This window comes from Enhydra lutris, unplaced genomic scaffold, assembly GCF_002288905.1.
Source record: "Enhydra lutris kenyoni isolate GAN:26980312 unplaced genomic scaffold, ASM228890v2 scaffoldscaffold20, whole genome shotgun sequence".
Taxonomy (NCBI): Eukaryota; Metazoa; Chordata; class Mammalia; order Carnivora; family Mustelidae; genus Enhydra; species Enhydra lutris.
The window spans coordinates 7,414,922-7,431,556 of record NW_019154104.1 but is presented as its reverse complement, the minus strand read 5'-3'; the positions used below and the strand labels follow the sequence as shown (position 1 = coordinate 7,431,556).

The 16,635-nt window shown below is 41.8% G+C and overlaps 1 protein-coding gene across 2 annotated transcripts in view; it reads right to left on the bottom strand.

The window, feature by feature from the left end:
- Positions 1–13,915: 13,915 nt before the first annotated feature.
- LOC111148622 (galactosylceramidase) overlaps positions 13,916–16,635 on the bottom strand; it is a 60,929-nt gene continuing 58,209 nt past the window's right edge. For both annotated transcript variants that reach the window (XM_022505348.1, XM_022505349.1), the window contains one exon: positions 13,916–15,803. In XM_022505348.1, the coding sequence (XP_022361056.1) occupies positions 15,657–15,803 (147 nt within the window). In that variant the 3' untranslated portion in view covers positions 13,916–15,656. The remainder of the gene's footprint in view (positions 15,804–16,635) is intronic.

The window sequence follows — 16,635 nt, the reverse complement described above, 5'->3', positions numbered from 1 at the left end:
GGACATATCGTCTGCCAGCCGCTGAACCACATGCTCACTAACAAGGAGCAGAGCAGGAGTCGAGTGCTGTCTTCAGCTGCATCAGAAGGGGCACCCAGTGCGTGGGGCTTGGTCTCCCTGTCCTCAGCACCAGCCACGCCGTGAGTTCATCCCAGACAAGGACGAGCACTTGGGAACCAGAGATGGTCTCTGGGGCTGTCAGTCTAACGGAGGAGACATATCTGAAAGCAAACCTGCTCCCTGTGGGGCAAGGAGCGGCAGCAGAGAGGGGCAACTCCCCCAGAGAACGGGGAAACCTTCTCAAAGGTAGAACATGGGTCCTGGGTTTTGAAGCAAAGCTAGATAAAAAGGAACATGTTAGGGGTGACAAGGAGAAACCACATCAACTTTTCAAATACAATGGTGAAGGGATGTGTGGCTGCTTTATCGTCACACCCCTAAAACCGACGAGCTTCTGAAGTACCCTCCCAGAAAAAATAAACACCAGTTTCCAGAGCAGTCCATGACAGTGACCTCAATCTACCTGAAGAGTTTTGAAGTGGGACAAGAAGTAGACTTTCGGGGAGTTCATTCTGACCTAGAATTAGAATCAAGAGGTAGAAGTTCAAAAGAGGCATGTCTGGGGCTCAAAACAACTCATTTCTGGTGATTATAACTCTCCTGCAATAAAGACATCTCTCTAGACACGTAGGGACACCTGCCAGCAGAGGGACCAGGTTGAAACTGGGCCATCATGGGTCAGAGCTGCAGAAGCGGGGGTGCCCTCCCCCCAGACTCCAAAGCACCTTCCAAATAACGCGAACATTTGCTAATTCTATCTTAAAGAGAGTCCCATCCATTCAGATCCTCATTTCAAACATGTTTATTAAACAATAATCTCCAGAGTCCATAGGTCATCAGAACAGGCAAAGTCTGCCAAAGAGGACCGCTAGTAAGAAGAGCTCACGGGGTGGATCATTCACCAGTTGTCTGAGCCTACGTCGGAGGACTAGACTTTTTGTTCTGGGCCTTTATTGATGGAGGAAAGAAGGTTTCTGCTAAAAAAAAAATATAAAAATTATAAGCTTCTTATTTTTACGACCCTAATGATAAAGAAAGGTGCTTTCTTCCCTCCAAAGTACTGTTTCAACTTTCCATTGTGGTTGCCATGGTGATGGGAGTCTCCTGCTAGGATCCCCCAGCTCCCTGCTGTGGTCCAGTATGTCTCCAAGCATGTGATACCCCCATCTTCTCTTGGGGACCCTGGCACCCTGTCTGCCAGGAGTGGGCTTGTTGTGTCTTATTTTAGGCAAGATAATAAAAGGAGGGAATTTAGACCCTGGCCCTCTGGGTTTTTTAAATAAGTTTTTGAAAACTGCTCTGTGGTACATTAGAAACATGCATACATACACACACACACACACACACACACACACACACACACACACACACAAATAAGACCGTGCACATAAAGTCAAATCACTGAGATCTCATTCAAAGAGGACTTCTGTTAGTATCTTTAACACGCTGGAAAATTCTGTGGTTGCGTCTCTCCTTTATGTGTGTGTGTGCTCACGCGTAGGCTGCTTTTTATATAAAATAGATCGTAATGTACTTGATCTTTCCAAACCTTAATTTATCACTTAAAATGCCATGCCATGGTCATTGATCTTGAGCAACAAACATAATATCGAATATTCACTGAGAGCAGAAAAGGAGCCATCGTATTAACTCATTTAATTCTCATAAAACCCCAGCCACCAAGGTTATTATGTGTTATGCCTGCTTGGCTGTTATTAGCTGTTTCACAAATGGCAAACTGCGCTCCAGGATCACACAGCTAGTTACTGCAAAGCGTCGGGGTTCGGACCCATGCACTCTAGCTTCAAAGCCTGTGGACTTACTCGGCACGTGATACTGTCCCTGAGCAAGGCCCCTCTTTCTCAAAGGTGGTGCGTATTTCATGGTGAAACTGTACCGTCATTTACATCCTTACTCCCTGTGGGCTGGGCATTTAGATTTGCAGTGTTTTGCAATTAGGAGCCACATCTTGAAAGCAACACTCTGATGCTTGGATATGTCTCTTGCTAACTTCATGAGATCATCGTCTCTTTCCTTGGCTGACATATATATTTTTTAAGATTTTAATTATTTATCTGACAGAGAAAGAGAGAGAGTACAACCAGGGGGAGCTGCAGGCAGAGGGAAAAGGAGAAGCAGACTCCCGCTGAGCAGGGAGACCCTCGTGGGACTCCATCCCAGGACGCCGGGATCAGACCTGAGCTGAAGGGAGATGCTTAACCAACTAAGCCACCCAGGCGCTCCCTGGCTGATACTTCTTGAAGTGAGTTTGCTAAGTCAGGAGGCTGACTCCGCCCTTTATAAAGGTTGTCTGATTTTTCTGGTGGCATGAGGCCTCTTCCCACATCAAGAAAAGAAAAACAATCTTTTCTTTCATTCAGTACAATTACTACTTCCTCCTTACAATGTGTATTGGGGGCAGGGGAGAGGCCCTAGAAATAAGACAATGGCCATAATCAAACAGTCCCATAGATTTTTAAAAGCCTTTCATAAACACTTGAATGTGCACTTTATTCCATGCCAATGGGCGGAAAGCTTTCTCTGGAAAGGACAGACAGTAAGTATTTTGGGCTCTCCTGGCCCTAAGGTCTCTGGCAACTGGTCAGCTCTGCCCTTGAACCATGAAAGCAACTGTAGATAAGATGTATGGGCATGGGCATGGCATAGCCTCAGTGCCCCGGCCTCCTGTCCCATGTTCTCCATTCATCCATTCCCGGGCCATTACTGTGCTCACTGTCTTAGTACAATTTAAACTCCTTTTTCATTATACTTCTTTACAGACTGGCTTTTTTCTTGCTATCCTTGAGTACCTATGCCTCCAGAGTGTTCTAGAGCAAAGAAAATAGAAGTAAAGCTTCTGAATTATCTTTAGGAAGCAAGAACAACATTGGTATAAAAGAATGGGTTGGGATGGTACTTAAAAACAGCCACTCCACTTTAGAATTGCTTTCTCAAGTTAAGAAAAGCATATTGGAATTATAACTGGAGTATAGCTTTATTCACTAATGATAAAGGGAATGCCATCTTTACAAAATTATCTTCCAATCTCCATGTAGGCAAGTCTCCTGTTGTCAAGAACTGTGGCACAGATTTGAATCTCAGCTCTGTCACGTCCAGGCAGGGTGACTTTGGGCAAGTTACTTCTCTGTACTTCTATATTCTCATCAGGAAAATGGGAAGAATAGTATCTTTCCTGCAGGGTTTTGGGAGGATGGGATGACTTCCCTGGAACACATAGGAAACGCTGCTCACTTGGTGCTCTAAACTTCCTGTTACATCTGTTGAATCAGACTGGTTGTTGCTGTGGGCATCCCATGCACTGCTAACTTCAGAAACTGGTTCTGAACTATTTTACCACTAAGCGTGGAAATAACTCATGGAAATTTCCCTAATATGACCTATTACCACTTTACTGTTTTGTGTATCTGGAACATTATGAACTTACATCAAATGCCCTCGCCACTTCTACTGAAATCAGCATCCTTTTCCTGTCCTTTACCCGTCAAAAGAGAGAGTTACATTAGCAGATTTCCACTACTGATCCATCTTTGATCTTTGGGGTTTAAGTGAACCTCACTCGGCCATGGTCCTCTCCTCTTCTGCCTTGCTGGATTCTATGTGCTTAAACTTTACCTGGAATTTTCTAATCAATATTCTTGGGGAAGGTTGGATTCTTGGCTGTTTTTAAGTACCATCCCATCCCATTCTTTTATACCAATGTTGTTCTTGCTTCCTAAAGAGAATTCAGAAGCTTTACTTCTGTTTTCTTTGCCCTAGAACACTCTTAAATGAGCCTAAGAACCATCAGATCCTCAAGAATTTAAAATTATCAACTGGAAACTGTTTGTACCTGACATTTCATGGCAAATAGCTCAATTTCCATCACGATCATTGGTCATTCTCCTGTTTTCAGTTCCTCTTGAGTCCATTTTATGAAAGTCTTTTCTTAGAAAAGCATTCATTGGGCCTAATTTTTCCATTTGTTAGGAGATAAACTGACCTCAGATTTACTGGTTAGAGAAAAACTATAAAACTCTCCTAGTTCACACTTGTTTGGGGTTTTTTTTTTTTTCCTCCCTGAGGTTCATTCATTCATTTTTAATTAAAAAGGAAAACAGTCTCTTATTATATACACCTCACTCCGGGCTTTTTGTAGAAGGCGCCCTGCCCGCCCTCCCTCAACCCCAGTCAAACACACTCTTTTGACCGTCTTGGAAACACCATCCAGTATAACCAGCAGCCTGCATGCTAGAAGAGTCAGAACACAGGAAGGGGGACAAGGCAAAGAAGACAATGGTTGCCAGGGCAGGAGCCTTGGGAGGCCACAGGAAGGACTCAACCTGGACCACACACAGTGAGCGCACACTTCTAAGTACCAGTGTCAGACTCCTCCCCCAAATCTTTGGGGTGGAACCTGGGCATCAGTAGCTTCCGTCTTTTCAGATGATTCCACTGTGCCCCCACGGATGAGAACTAGGCTCCAGAAACATGGAAGGAGAGAGACACAAAACCTTTGAAGGCACGCAGCCATGTGACCTCTAACCCACATCCACCCCTCGAAGACCCGACCCCTGGACCAAATCAGTCCCACGGGTCTGCGTCAAGGATTCTCTGTTCCAGACACAATAGCTTAAGTATCTCCGGATGGGTCTGAGAAACAGGATCCTGTATTCACCCAACACAGGTTTCTGGCATTAAAAATGCCTCAAGCCAAACAGAAAGGAAAACAAACAAACAAACAAACAAAAAACTCATACACAAAAACAGAAAAATTCTCTCCCCATGAGGTGGAGAACAAGGCCTAAGACATAGATACCTCAGAGAGATGGCTCCTGGAGCTCCCGGCTCTCCTCCCGCGCAGATGTCCCACGGCCTTTGAAAGAGTGTCCCGGACATGAATCCTCGGAGTAAGATCTCTGAGCCTTTCATCTCTGCTCTAGATGTGATTACACCACAGGATGGCATTTTCAAACGGAATGTATGGCTCAGGAGAAAGTCTCTTGACATCTCCAACACAACAGAAGCTTACTGGATAACCATCCTCCACTCCACCTCACCGTTCCCCAGAAATATACCCAATTATCTTTGGCTGTCCCATTGGTTGGCCTTTTCCTGTTTTATTCTGTTATTTTTTAAGTAAGGTTAAAATAACTTATCTTTGGTGCTGGATAACATGTCAACTAAGCGGGCTTTCAAATTCCTCGTAGTTAATCTGACAGTTTGATACATCTCAGTCATAATCAGTGGCAACCCCAAAATCTCCAGCTTCCCTAGTAATTCAGCCTGGAGTCAGACGGACCAGCCAGGGCCCTGCCGCTACTATGTTTGTATCCTAGGGAACATTTTCAAGTTTTAGTTTCAGGTATTGCCTACCTCATGGGATTGCAACGGGGATGCAAGGAGATACCCGGTGCAAAGCGCTTAATGCAGTGTCTGCCGCTGCGTAAACACGACCTCTAGCCACGCGGCTGCTGTTGATTTCTTGTATTATATTCCGCATCGAGGACTACGCGAGGCACTGCGGATACGGCAGTGCGTGAAATCAAAACTGATCCCCGCTTCCATGGGGCTTACAAACTAATTCTCAGTAGATGCCAGCTGTTATTTCAAGATGCTGAGAATGGGAATGATCCTTGCACTGCGGAAAAATGAATAGTATGAGTGGTAGAGCGCGCGCCTGCAGCCTTTTCCCGGGGTTTGCGATTCCCAAAGGGCGGGTATGTGTAGTCAGGTTCGCTGCAAAGAAACCAGGCAGCACCAAAGGGCCAGAAGACTTTCTGACTTCAATTAAACTTGCAATGACGGGGATCGGGGTGCAGAGACACAGCCTGAGATGTCCCACTGCCTCCTCCAGGAAGCCTTCCCAGGGCAGTGTTGCTTCAGGCAGGTCAAACTCACCTCCCTGGGCTCTGCTGTCTTCCTCTGCAAAAGGACAAAGCTGTGGCAGGTTATGTCTCTGCCGGCCAGTGCTTTTTCCCATAGAAACAAATGTGGGAGTTGGGGGAGGTCCCTCCTAAAATGATGAATCTGGTCCACCGGCTTTAAGATAGTAGCCCTGAAAATAACTAGGCAAAATAAAATGTTCTTCCACAGACTGAGCTTTTAAACTCTCTCTCTCTCTCTCTCTCTCTCTTTTTTTTTTTTTTTTTTTTTTTGAAAGAGAGAGAAAGAGCAGGTGTAGGGGCAGAGGAAGAGGGAGAGAGAATCCTAAGCAGACTCCCCACTGAGCCCGGAGCCCACCTTGAGCCCAAGGCCAGCCCAACTCAGAGCCCACCTCAAGCCCAACTCAACCCAACATGGGGCTCCATCTCGCAACCTTGAGATCACGACCTGAGCAGAACCAAGAGTCCGGAGCTTAACAGGCTGAGCCACCCAGGCTCCACCAGATAACCTTAATAAAAGTAGGCCCCTGTGGCAAAGGCTGTTTCTTACCTGACTGGACATTCATGTTCCCTTTTATTCTTAGTAACTAAACCCCAATTTCATTTGAAGTCTCAAGGTGCCCAGCAAGAAGACCTGCTTCCTAGCCTGTCTTGTGACTCCAGTTAGAATTTTACTGAATTCCAGTCAATAGCATGTAAACTGGTCTTTCCAGCACATCTTCTGAAAAGGAAAGTGTCAGGTGCTTTTTTTCCTCTCCTGAACAGCAATAAGCAAAAGGAATAGGTGGGAGTAAAATGCTACTGAAACATGCAAAAGAGGAATTTTCAAAAGTCGATTTTTCAACAAACTTTTTACTTAAATATCACCATAATCCAGCAAGCAAGCTATATGCATTCTTTTTAGAGGATTGAGTTAATGGCTTTTACATCCTTTACACCTGCCAGAGGGAAAAATGTCATCACAGTTAGACTAATTGTAAGTTTTCAATTCAACATTCATTCACAAATGTTTGTGATTATTGAAGGTTTCTCATATTCTCTTCAATCCCCTATGAAAAACAGACCAAAATCCTCATGTTCTAAATGATATTTTTATTAGAAAATGTAATGCAGTATTCCAAATAGAAAATTTTATCTACTTTCATTTAAGAATTCCAAGATGAACTTCCAAAATAAGACCATCTGTATTAGTCAGGGCTCTCCAGAGATGCAGAACCAGTAGGCGATATGCATATAGAGAGATTTATTTTAAGGAATTGGCTCACACCATGATAGAGGTTTGGCAAGTCCAAAATCTGCCAAGTAGCCTGGCAGGATAGAGACCCAGGAAAGAGTTGCATTTTGAGTCCAAAGGCAGTCTGCTAGCAGAATTCCCTCTTCCAATGAGGTTGGTCATTTTTAAAATTGAAGCCTTCAACTGATTGGATATGGCCCACCCACATTATGGAGAGTGATCCTCTTTGCTCCGTTTACTGACTTAAATGTCTATCTCATTTACAAAAATAATTTCATGAAACATTTAGAATAGTATTTGACCAAATATCTGAGTACACGGCCCATCCAAGTTGACACATAAAATTAATTTTCATAGCATCTTAGGTAGTTTTATTTGCAAAAATAATAAGTCTGTATAAATCTGTCACAGTGGGTGTGTGGAAAGAGACCTCTGGAGGCTCTGTGACCTGGACAGACAGGAAGAGTCCATACCGAAGAAACTGACTTTCAACTTATCTAGTTCTGCAGTAGTAAATTCTCAGATTGTTCTGAGATTGTTACCAGTTATACCCAGGGAGTAGCCATGCACATAGCTAGCAAACAATTGGGAAGAGACAGGTGCATAGAGACATCCTGAATCTTCCCATTTGCAAACAACCTGACCAATTCCCATCCCTGTCAGAAGCCGGTGAGAAATCTTGTGAGCCTTCAGGATAGAAATTATACAACCCCACCTGGCAGGATGGCCCCAAGTGCCCCACGCTGAGCCACCCGTACACAGCTAAGATTTAGTGACATTTGCCTCATTGAAGGAACTTGTATCCTCTGCCTGGGTCTAGTGGGGTCTTCCAATTGTGAGGCTGACAGCCTGTTTGTTATCAAACAGATCAGTAAATCCACGGCGGCAACTTCGCAGCTCCCAAAGTCCATGATGATTCCCAAAGCACATGGTGCCACCTTGCACATAAAATCTTTAATGCGGGCTTTAAAACACTTCCCACGTTGTGTTAAATACATACCACACAATTCAAAAACATTAATCAGTGCAATCTGTTAAACAGATGCAGAGAGCAATAAACTGCCTTTTCAGTATAATCTTCAAACCACTTATTTCTATAATGTTTTCCACCCCCAGGAATGTGAAAACTATAAATATCTTGTCGGAGTAAAATCATTTCAAATTCCTTGTCCAACAACCCCCTACAATCCGTCAAAGTGTTTGCATTTTTTCCTGGTTCAGTAACAATTATCAGTTCTCTGGAGCATCCAGTTCTCCTTTATTGGTGAAGGAGGGGGCAGTGGAGGAGAGAAGGTGGTGGAGGAGGAAAGAAAGAGGGGGGAAAGAATAAGGGAGAGAAGAAGGAGAACACATTTTAGAACTGTTTCAAATCAGTCACAGGCTTGAATTAAGCAAAAAGGCTATTTTTAGAATAATATGATCGAATTGTAATACTTCTGACATACAAAGAAAAGCAAGCTTTCTTTCAAGTAAAAGTAAAATATTAACTCCCCATGTCCTCCATGCTATTTGAAGGGGAGGTGAACAATGAGAGACTGTGGACTCTGAAAAACAATCTGAAGGGTTTGAAGAGGTGGGGGGATGGGAGGTTGGGGGAACCAGGTGGTGGATATTAGAGAGGGCATGGATTGCATGGAGCACTGCGTGTGGTACAAAAATAATGAATACTGTTAGGCTGAAAATAAATTTTAAAAAATGATTATAAAAAAAAAGAAGTGCTTTGTAAAGTTGACTCGGTTAGTATGTAGATGTATGTACTCTGATTTAAAAATCAACTGAACATTGTCAGTTTTATACAAACCCTCCAGATATAATTCATGGTGTGTGTTGGGTGGGGTGTTAATTACAAAAATAAAATAAAATAAAATAAGGTAAAATAAAACCAAAAAAAAAAGTAAAATATTAACAAGAGAAAAATCAAGTGTTAGGAAGAATCTACGTATAAGCACAAACCAGGACCCTGTGGTTTCTAAATCACGCCTCTTGATTGTCTCTTGTTCGGACACTGTGACAGCTTAAGCATATTATGAACAGTTCTGTGAGAGTGATAAAGATGGTCCTTTTCATGCAGATCACATACCTTTAGAATGGAACCTGCAATACGGCTTATCTGTATTAGTCTAAAATGAGGTAAAATGCCGTTTGAGCCATGATTTCACTTGATGAAGCCATTTTGCCAGAATGAAAATGTACAAAATGTACAGGGCATTGTATGATCATCTTCAAGTCTGGGAAACAATGAGTGGCGAACATTACGGATTTAGAGGGGAAAAAGTTCTCTTCAGGTAAGCAAGATTAGAATGAAATGAAGAAATGCAGCTTTACAAGTTACAGAATTAGAGAGTAAGGACTAGAAGGTGTCTCGGTGACCAGCCTGAGATCTTTGTTTTGCACACAGCAGCTTCCTACTGGAGGGCTTAAGTGATTAAGCCCAAGTTAAATTAATGGCAGAGCTGGCATTGAACTCAAACCTTAGGACTCAAATTCCATATTCTCACCATGGCACTCTATACACTTTGAGGTGTGTGCTGTGTTCCGAATGTTTGTGTCCAGATTCTGGGTTGAAATCCTAATGTTCGTTGGGATGGGATGGGGATGGATATGGGGCCTTTGGAGGGGCTTCGGTTATGAGGGTTGAGTCTGCATGACTAGAACAAGTGCTCTTGGAGGAGTCAGACATCTCCCTAGCTCCCTCCACTGTGTGAGGACACAGTGAGAAGTTTCTGTTGTTGATGAGTTATGCGGTCTGTGGTAGTTCATCACAACAGCCTAAAAGGACCAAGACAGTGTTTGGAGTTGTCAAGACAAATTGCCAAGACAGTCTGGCAATTTACAAAGTGCTTTCACCTAGAGGCTCTGCTGGATCTGCTTCAGTAGGTACAATTCATGGTTACCTGTCACCACATATAAATCCAGTGTTTCAGATCAACCTAAGCAGAAGTCAGGTCCCTGTTGAGCCCCGAAACATGAAATGTAGAGGCATGAGATACATTCTCTATACCCAAAGAGCTACACGCTACTTCAGAAGAGTAAGATTCCATGTGAAACATCATCAAAGTCATAATGGCATAGGGCTCAAACATGTTAGCATTAAAGGATTTTGGAAAAGGTCCACGAAGACAAAATATTAAACTGGATGGGTTGAGAGCTCCATCTCAAGCCATGATAGAATAACAATGGGAACTGTTTCAGGTTGACAGCAGGCACCCCAGGGCTGTGAGCCCTCAAAGAAGGGAAACAAAAGAGGTGATCCCTGAGACCCCCAATTTCTGTCTGGAGGCATTTACTAGATTCCAGTACACAGGGGTAAATACAGAGCTGTGAAGATAAAATCCGAGTCTGAGGAGGCTGACACATGCAATGCAGAGCACCTGAGAGAAGGGAGCTCTGCAGAAAAGGAGGTCCGGACATGTGCAGAGGGCTCCCTTCGTGTCTGGCTCTAGACTAAGCTATGTATTCACAGCATGAAACTCTGTGAGCTAGGCAAAGGATCCACAAAGAACAGTTACCAGGATCCCATTAGCTGTACAATGATCAGGATTCTCACAGGGCTTGGGGATGGTCAAGATCGGAACAAATTCAGTGGAGAATGCTCGTTCCACTCGGAGAGAATTCCTTGCCTTGGGAATAAGGCCATACATTCCCTGGAGGAAAGGCTACAAGGCTACTGTCCCTGCCCTAGCAAAGCTCTAAAGTATTTTTATTTATTTTTTTGAGAAAGAGAGAAAACAAGTGGCAGGGGGTGGGGGTAGGGGGTGGGGGTTGCAGAGAGAAAAGCAGGCTTCCCACTGAGCAGGGGAGCCTGATCTGGGACCCCAGGATCATGACCTGAGCTAAAGGCAGACACCCAACCGACTGAGCCACCCAGGCAGCCTCTAGCAAAGCTCTCAAAGCCCCGGAAGAGTCCAGCTGTCAAAGCTGAAGAAGAAAGAGAAAACACAAAATTTTATCTGGAGACTTCAATGCTCCTCTCTTGGTAATTGATAGAACAAGTAGACAGAAAATCAGTAAACACATAGAACTCTTACACAACATAATCAGCCAACATGACTTAATTAATATTTGTAAAACATTACAGCCAATCAGTGCAGAATGTGTACTCTTTTGAAGGGTACACTGACTAAGATAGATTGGGTCATAAAACAAGCCTAGATACATTTAAAATAATTGAAATCCTAGAGAGCATACTCTCTGACCGCAACAGAAGTATCGATTAAAAAAAAAAAAAACCTGGGAAATCCTTAAGTATTTGGAAATTAAACACTTCTAATTAGCACAAAGGTCAAAAAATAAAAATAAAAAGGATATTAGAGAACATTTTCAAATGAGTAAAAATGAGACATGTAACATATCAAAATATGTGAGATGCTGCTTGGTGTTCTACACATTTCACAGTGTTAAATGTCTATATTAAAAAAAAAAATCACAACCCAATCATCTAAGCTTACATCTTAAGCTAGAAAATGAGCAAATTAAACCCAAAGTCAGTAGAAGAAAATAGAGGTACAAGCAGTAATGGATGAAACCAAAAAAACGAAGAAACAATAGGGGGAAAAAATATAAGAAACCAAAAGCAGGTTCTCTGAAAGATAAATAAAACTGACAAAACTCTTACTAATAAAGATCAAAAGAAACAAAGAAAGCACAAGTTGGCCATATTAGGGACATCTTACAGATAATAACAAGGAAATATTACAAACCAGTTTATGCCCATAAATTACACAATTTATGTGAAGTGGACAAATTCCTTGTAAGAGACAAATGGCCAAAACTAACACAAGAAATGTAGAAATTGGAATAGTGCTGCTTCTGTTAGGGTTCCCCAGGCCCCAGGCCCGTTTTGACCTGCTCTGTGATATTGGAGCTGGGATCTAAAACCTCTGTCTTTTGCCAGGCAGCATAGAGAGACTGCAGGGGCGTTGCAGGGGAGAAGCGCTTACCATCCTTGTGCCAGGGTGCTCTTCCTCCCTGCTCCAGTGGTGTGTGGCCACTGGAGGCATTTGGTACACTCAATGATGCACCCCTCCCAGGAAGGCTGGGACAAGCAGTGGTATTTACAGGTCAACCAAGAAAAGCAACTATTTCAATGTATTTCAATGTATGTGCAACAAATAATTGAAAAAGGAAATAAAAAAATATCATTTACAACAGCATCGAAAAACCATAAAATATTTAATGATAAATTTAAAATACATGCAAAACTTGGTCTCTACAGAAAACTACAGAAATGGCTAAAAGTATGGAAAGCCTAAACATGTGGAAGGTGGAACATGTTCATGGATTGAAGGGTCGATAAAAGTAAGAAATCCATTCTCTCCAAATTGAACTGTAATTTTATTGTAACCCTAAATAATAATTCCCCAAGCTCTTTGCAGAAATATATAAGGCGAGTCTATAATTTATATGCAAACTTTACGTTTACCTATATTAGCAAAAAAAATTCTGAAGAACAAGTTGAGAGGATTTAAACTGAGTTTGACATTGACGATAAAGCTACAGAAATAAAGACAGTGTGGTATTTGCCTAAGGACAGACATATAAGTCAACAGAACAGAATACAGTGTTTACTTCTGGATGTATACATAGATAGTCAATTGATTTTTCACAAAGGATAGTCTCTTCAACAAATGATACTCAAAAAAAACTTGACTATCCATAAAGGGAAAAAAATGAAACTCAAATCTCACCTCCCAGCATATACAAAAAGTAATGCAAAATAGTTCACAGACCTGAATTTAAAAGCTAAAAACACAACACCTCTGGAAGAAAACAAAGAATAAGATCTTTGTGAATTTAGGATGGACAAAGATTTCTTAGGACACCAAAAAAACACCTACCCTAAAAGGAAAAAAAAAAATTATAAACTGTACTTCCAAGTTAAAATTTTATATTCTTGAAAAGATATGGGCTAGGAGAAAACTATTTATAAAATATCTGATTTAAAATTTCATCTGGGTAAACCCAGGGGTCTCAGTCATTTAAGCCTCCAACTCCTGGTTTCGGTTCAGGTCATGGTCTCAGGGTCATGACATTGAACCCGGCATCAGGCTCCATGCTTAGCAGGGAGTATACTTGGAATTCCCTACCTCTTCCTCCACACCCCACCCCACTCATGCATTTTTTTTTTCAAATAAATAAAACCTTTTAAAAAATTGCATCTGAAATACATAAAGAGCTCTTACAACTCAATGAGAGAAAACCCTATTTTTTAGCAAAAGATCTGAACAGACATTTCACAAAAGAAAATATATGAATGACTAAGTCCATGAAAAGATGCTCAACATCTCATGCACCTACTACATACCCACGCACCTAAAATTAGAAAGAGTAACACCATGAAGCAGTGAGGAGAATGTGGAGCAACCAGAACTCTCCAACACTGCTGATGGGAGTGTAAAATCATACAAGCATTTTAGAGAACAGTTTGGCAGTTTCTTATAAAGCTATACATACATTTCCCTAAAGATACAGCAGTTTCACTCTGGTATTGATTAAGAAATGAAAATAGGGCACTTGGGTGGTGCAGTTGGTTAAGTGTCCGACTCAGGTTATATCTCGAGGTCATGAGATTGAGCCCCGAGGCAGAGTCTGTGCTCAGCGGGGAGTCTGCTTCATACTCTTTTCTCTCCCTCTCTCTCTGCTCCTCTGCCTGCTCTGCCTGCTAAAATAAATACTTAAAAAAAAAAAAAAAAGAAATGGTAACATATGTCCACACAAAGACTTGTACACAAATGTTTTTAACAGGTTTATTTTAATTCCAAAAAGTGAGGGAGGAGAATGACAAATTGTGGTTTAACCATACAATGGAATATTCTTTGAAATAAGGAGCAAACCATTGATATACATAGCAACATGGACAAATCTCAGAAGCATTATGCTGAATGAAAGAAACCATTCACAAAAAAGTACATACTGTATATCACTTCTATAATGTTTTGGAACAAGGAAAACTTATCGGTATCAACAGAAATCTGATTGACAGTTGCCTGAGATGGGGGCAGGTGAGAGGATATTACTGCATAGGTGCACACGAGAACTTTCTAGGGTAATGGAAATATTCCATATTGGCTGGGGTGTTGGTTTTGTGGGTGTATCCACTTGTCTAGGCTCACTGAGCTGTATACTTAAAATGGGGACACTTTATTGTATGTAAATTATACCACCATAAAGTTAACTTAAAAAAATATGTAGACCTGAAGTGGAAATCACTTAGAGTTGGTTTTAATTAAAACTTTTTCTCTATAATCTGATATATTCTAATATTTAGCTTCTTGTCTTTAACAGAAATATGAAACTTCATGTCAGTTTAGCCTATGTTAAACCATTACAAATTCTAAAATCATAGAATTAGTCCAATGAAGTTTTGAACTTTCACTTTAGAGAATTCTAGAATTTACTTTATTGACATGAACAATGGAGGTGTTTCTAGGAGGTTCATTAATGTTTAGATATAAATTATACTGCATGAGAAATTTGCTCCCCACACTTAAATATAAACACATTTGTACTTTCGTGAAATAAATGTATCTAATCACACGAATATTAGAGGATGATCCAATTCTATGAACTGGCAGAAGCTCAGTGTTCCCCTTCTTCCATGCACAGAGAGAAGTCATGAGCTGTGTTAGTCCGTGACCCGCGGCACACAAGAAGACAGGCTGTGAAAGGCACCATGAAATGACACACCAGAGAACTGCTACAGCTTCCTCTGTAGACTCGCGAACAACACTGGCCACGTGGGATTTTTGTCCTCCTTCCAGCCACTTGGGAAAATGTTCACAGAGAGCTTTACAGGTTACAAGACTAAAGGTTGGATTTAAAAGAATTAAAAACTGCGGACAGCCCAATTAATCTGCTCACATTGATTACTGCAGGACTAGCTTTAGAGGTAGTTTATTAGTGAGGCATTTTTCAAATGATCCACTCATCGTATCTATAATTCAAAAGCATCATCGTAAAAAGGAAAAGAAAAAAATACTCTTTAGAGTGTTAAGATTAACATGTTGAAGTAGTTTCCAAAAAGCAGCACTTCCAGTGTTCTTCAGTTCCCTGTGGTGGGGTGTGACCTCTGGACGAGGCCATCTGCTCACTCAGACACACGGTCCGTCTCTGTGATGATCGAGTTACTGCCATCCACGCCATCCCTTGCTCATTCAATGAAGACAGCCACCTCAACATCAATGCCAAGGCTTTGAGGTGTGAACCACCCAAACCACTCCTCACAACGGGACTGCTGCACAGCTTGAATTTTAGGGGACATATCAGGTCATGTTCAAGATTCATCGGTTTCCCCTGGGCACTAGTTCTAAAAATATCTTCCAGAAGATCAAGTAAACATGTATTTCTCTCCCCATTTACTCTCTACTATTGTTAGCCTCCAAGAGGCTCGATATTGATCCATCAAAAGAACTGGCTCTCGACCAAAACCAAAAACAAAAGAAAGAAAATCCAAAGAGTGGTTCTATGGTGCTCCATGAATATCAGCTTGAGGCTTCCACATGAAAGTTGTCAAACTGTGCAAATTCAAAGGAGTGAGTTCCAATGGCAGCCCAGCCGTTCTTCGGGAAACTCACAGGGATGTTCGTCCAGACATACTGGCCGTTCAGCATGCCAGAGGAGAACCGGCCCTGGAGGAAAAATAAATGCACCCCTTGAAGACATATGCAAACGATTCTCTGAGGTCTGTTTCATAATGTGTACAGCCAATCTAGTCAGTGGAGCTAACATCCTTCTCACTTCAGACCATGGCAAAACATAATTCCACAGTCTGAGCAAAAGTTGGAAACAGAGGAAAAATTCTCTCAGAGGAAATTCTTATCTATGTATGTAAGAGTTTCCAAGGCACAAGGAAGACCTCAGGATTTCCTTGTACCTCACCAAGATGCTGTAAAACCTACAGAAACGTAAAACTTTCCATAGCATCATAAAATTTTGGACAAAAGCCCACTAAAATAAACAAATATTTGTAATTTACCAGTACTTATACGCACACACGTTGTCCAACAGGCACCAGCTCTTTCGATACGGCTACTGGAGCCAAACCATCCATCTAGTTAAGTCCTTTTGACTCCATGTACAGAATACCACTTCAAAGTCACATGAAGAGCCCACCCTTAGGTTAGAAAAATAGTAACCATCAGTTAAACTGATGATTGCAGTCGGGGAGATCAGGGGGTAAGAAGGGACATATCCATAGAAATGACTCACTGGTCACTGACAGAGAAAGATAAAATAATTTCCTCAGACAGCTGCCATTCCTACAGAGCTAAGTGCCTGGCAGACAGCGGATAGTAAACATTAGCTCTTATTATCATTATTACAGCACATTTATGAGCATATAGTCACAGAATATCAATTGCAGCTAAACATGTAAAAGTAGCTAATTTCAAAAGGCGAAGAGCTAAATAAAGATCCAAAGCACTAGACCGAGGACCAAAATAAGATCTGTTTTTATGTCAC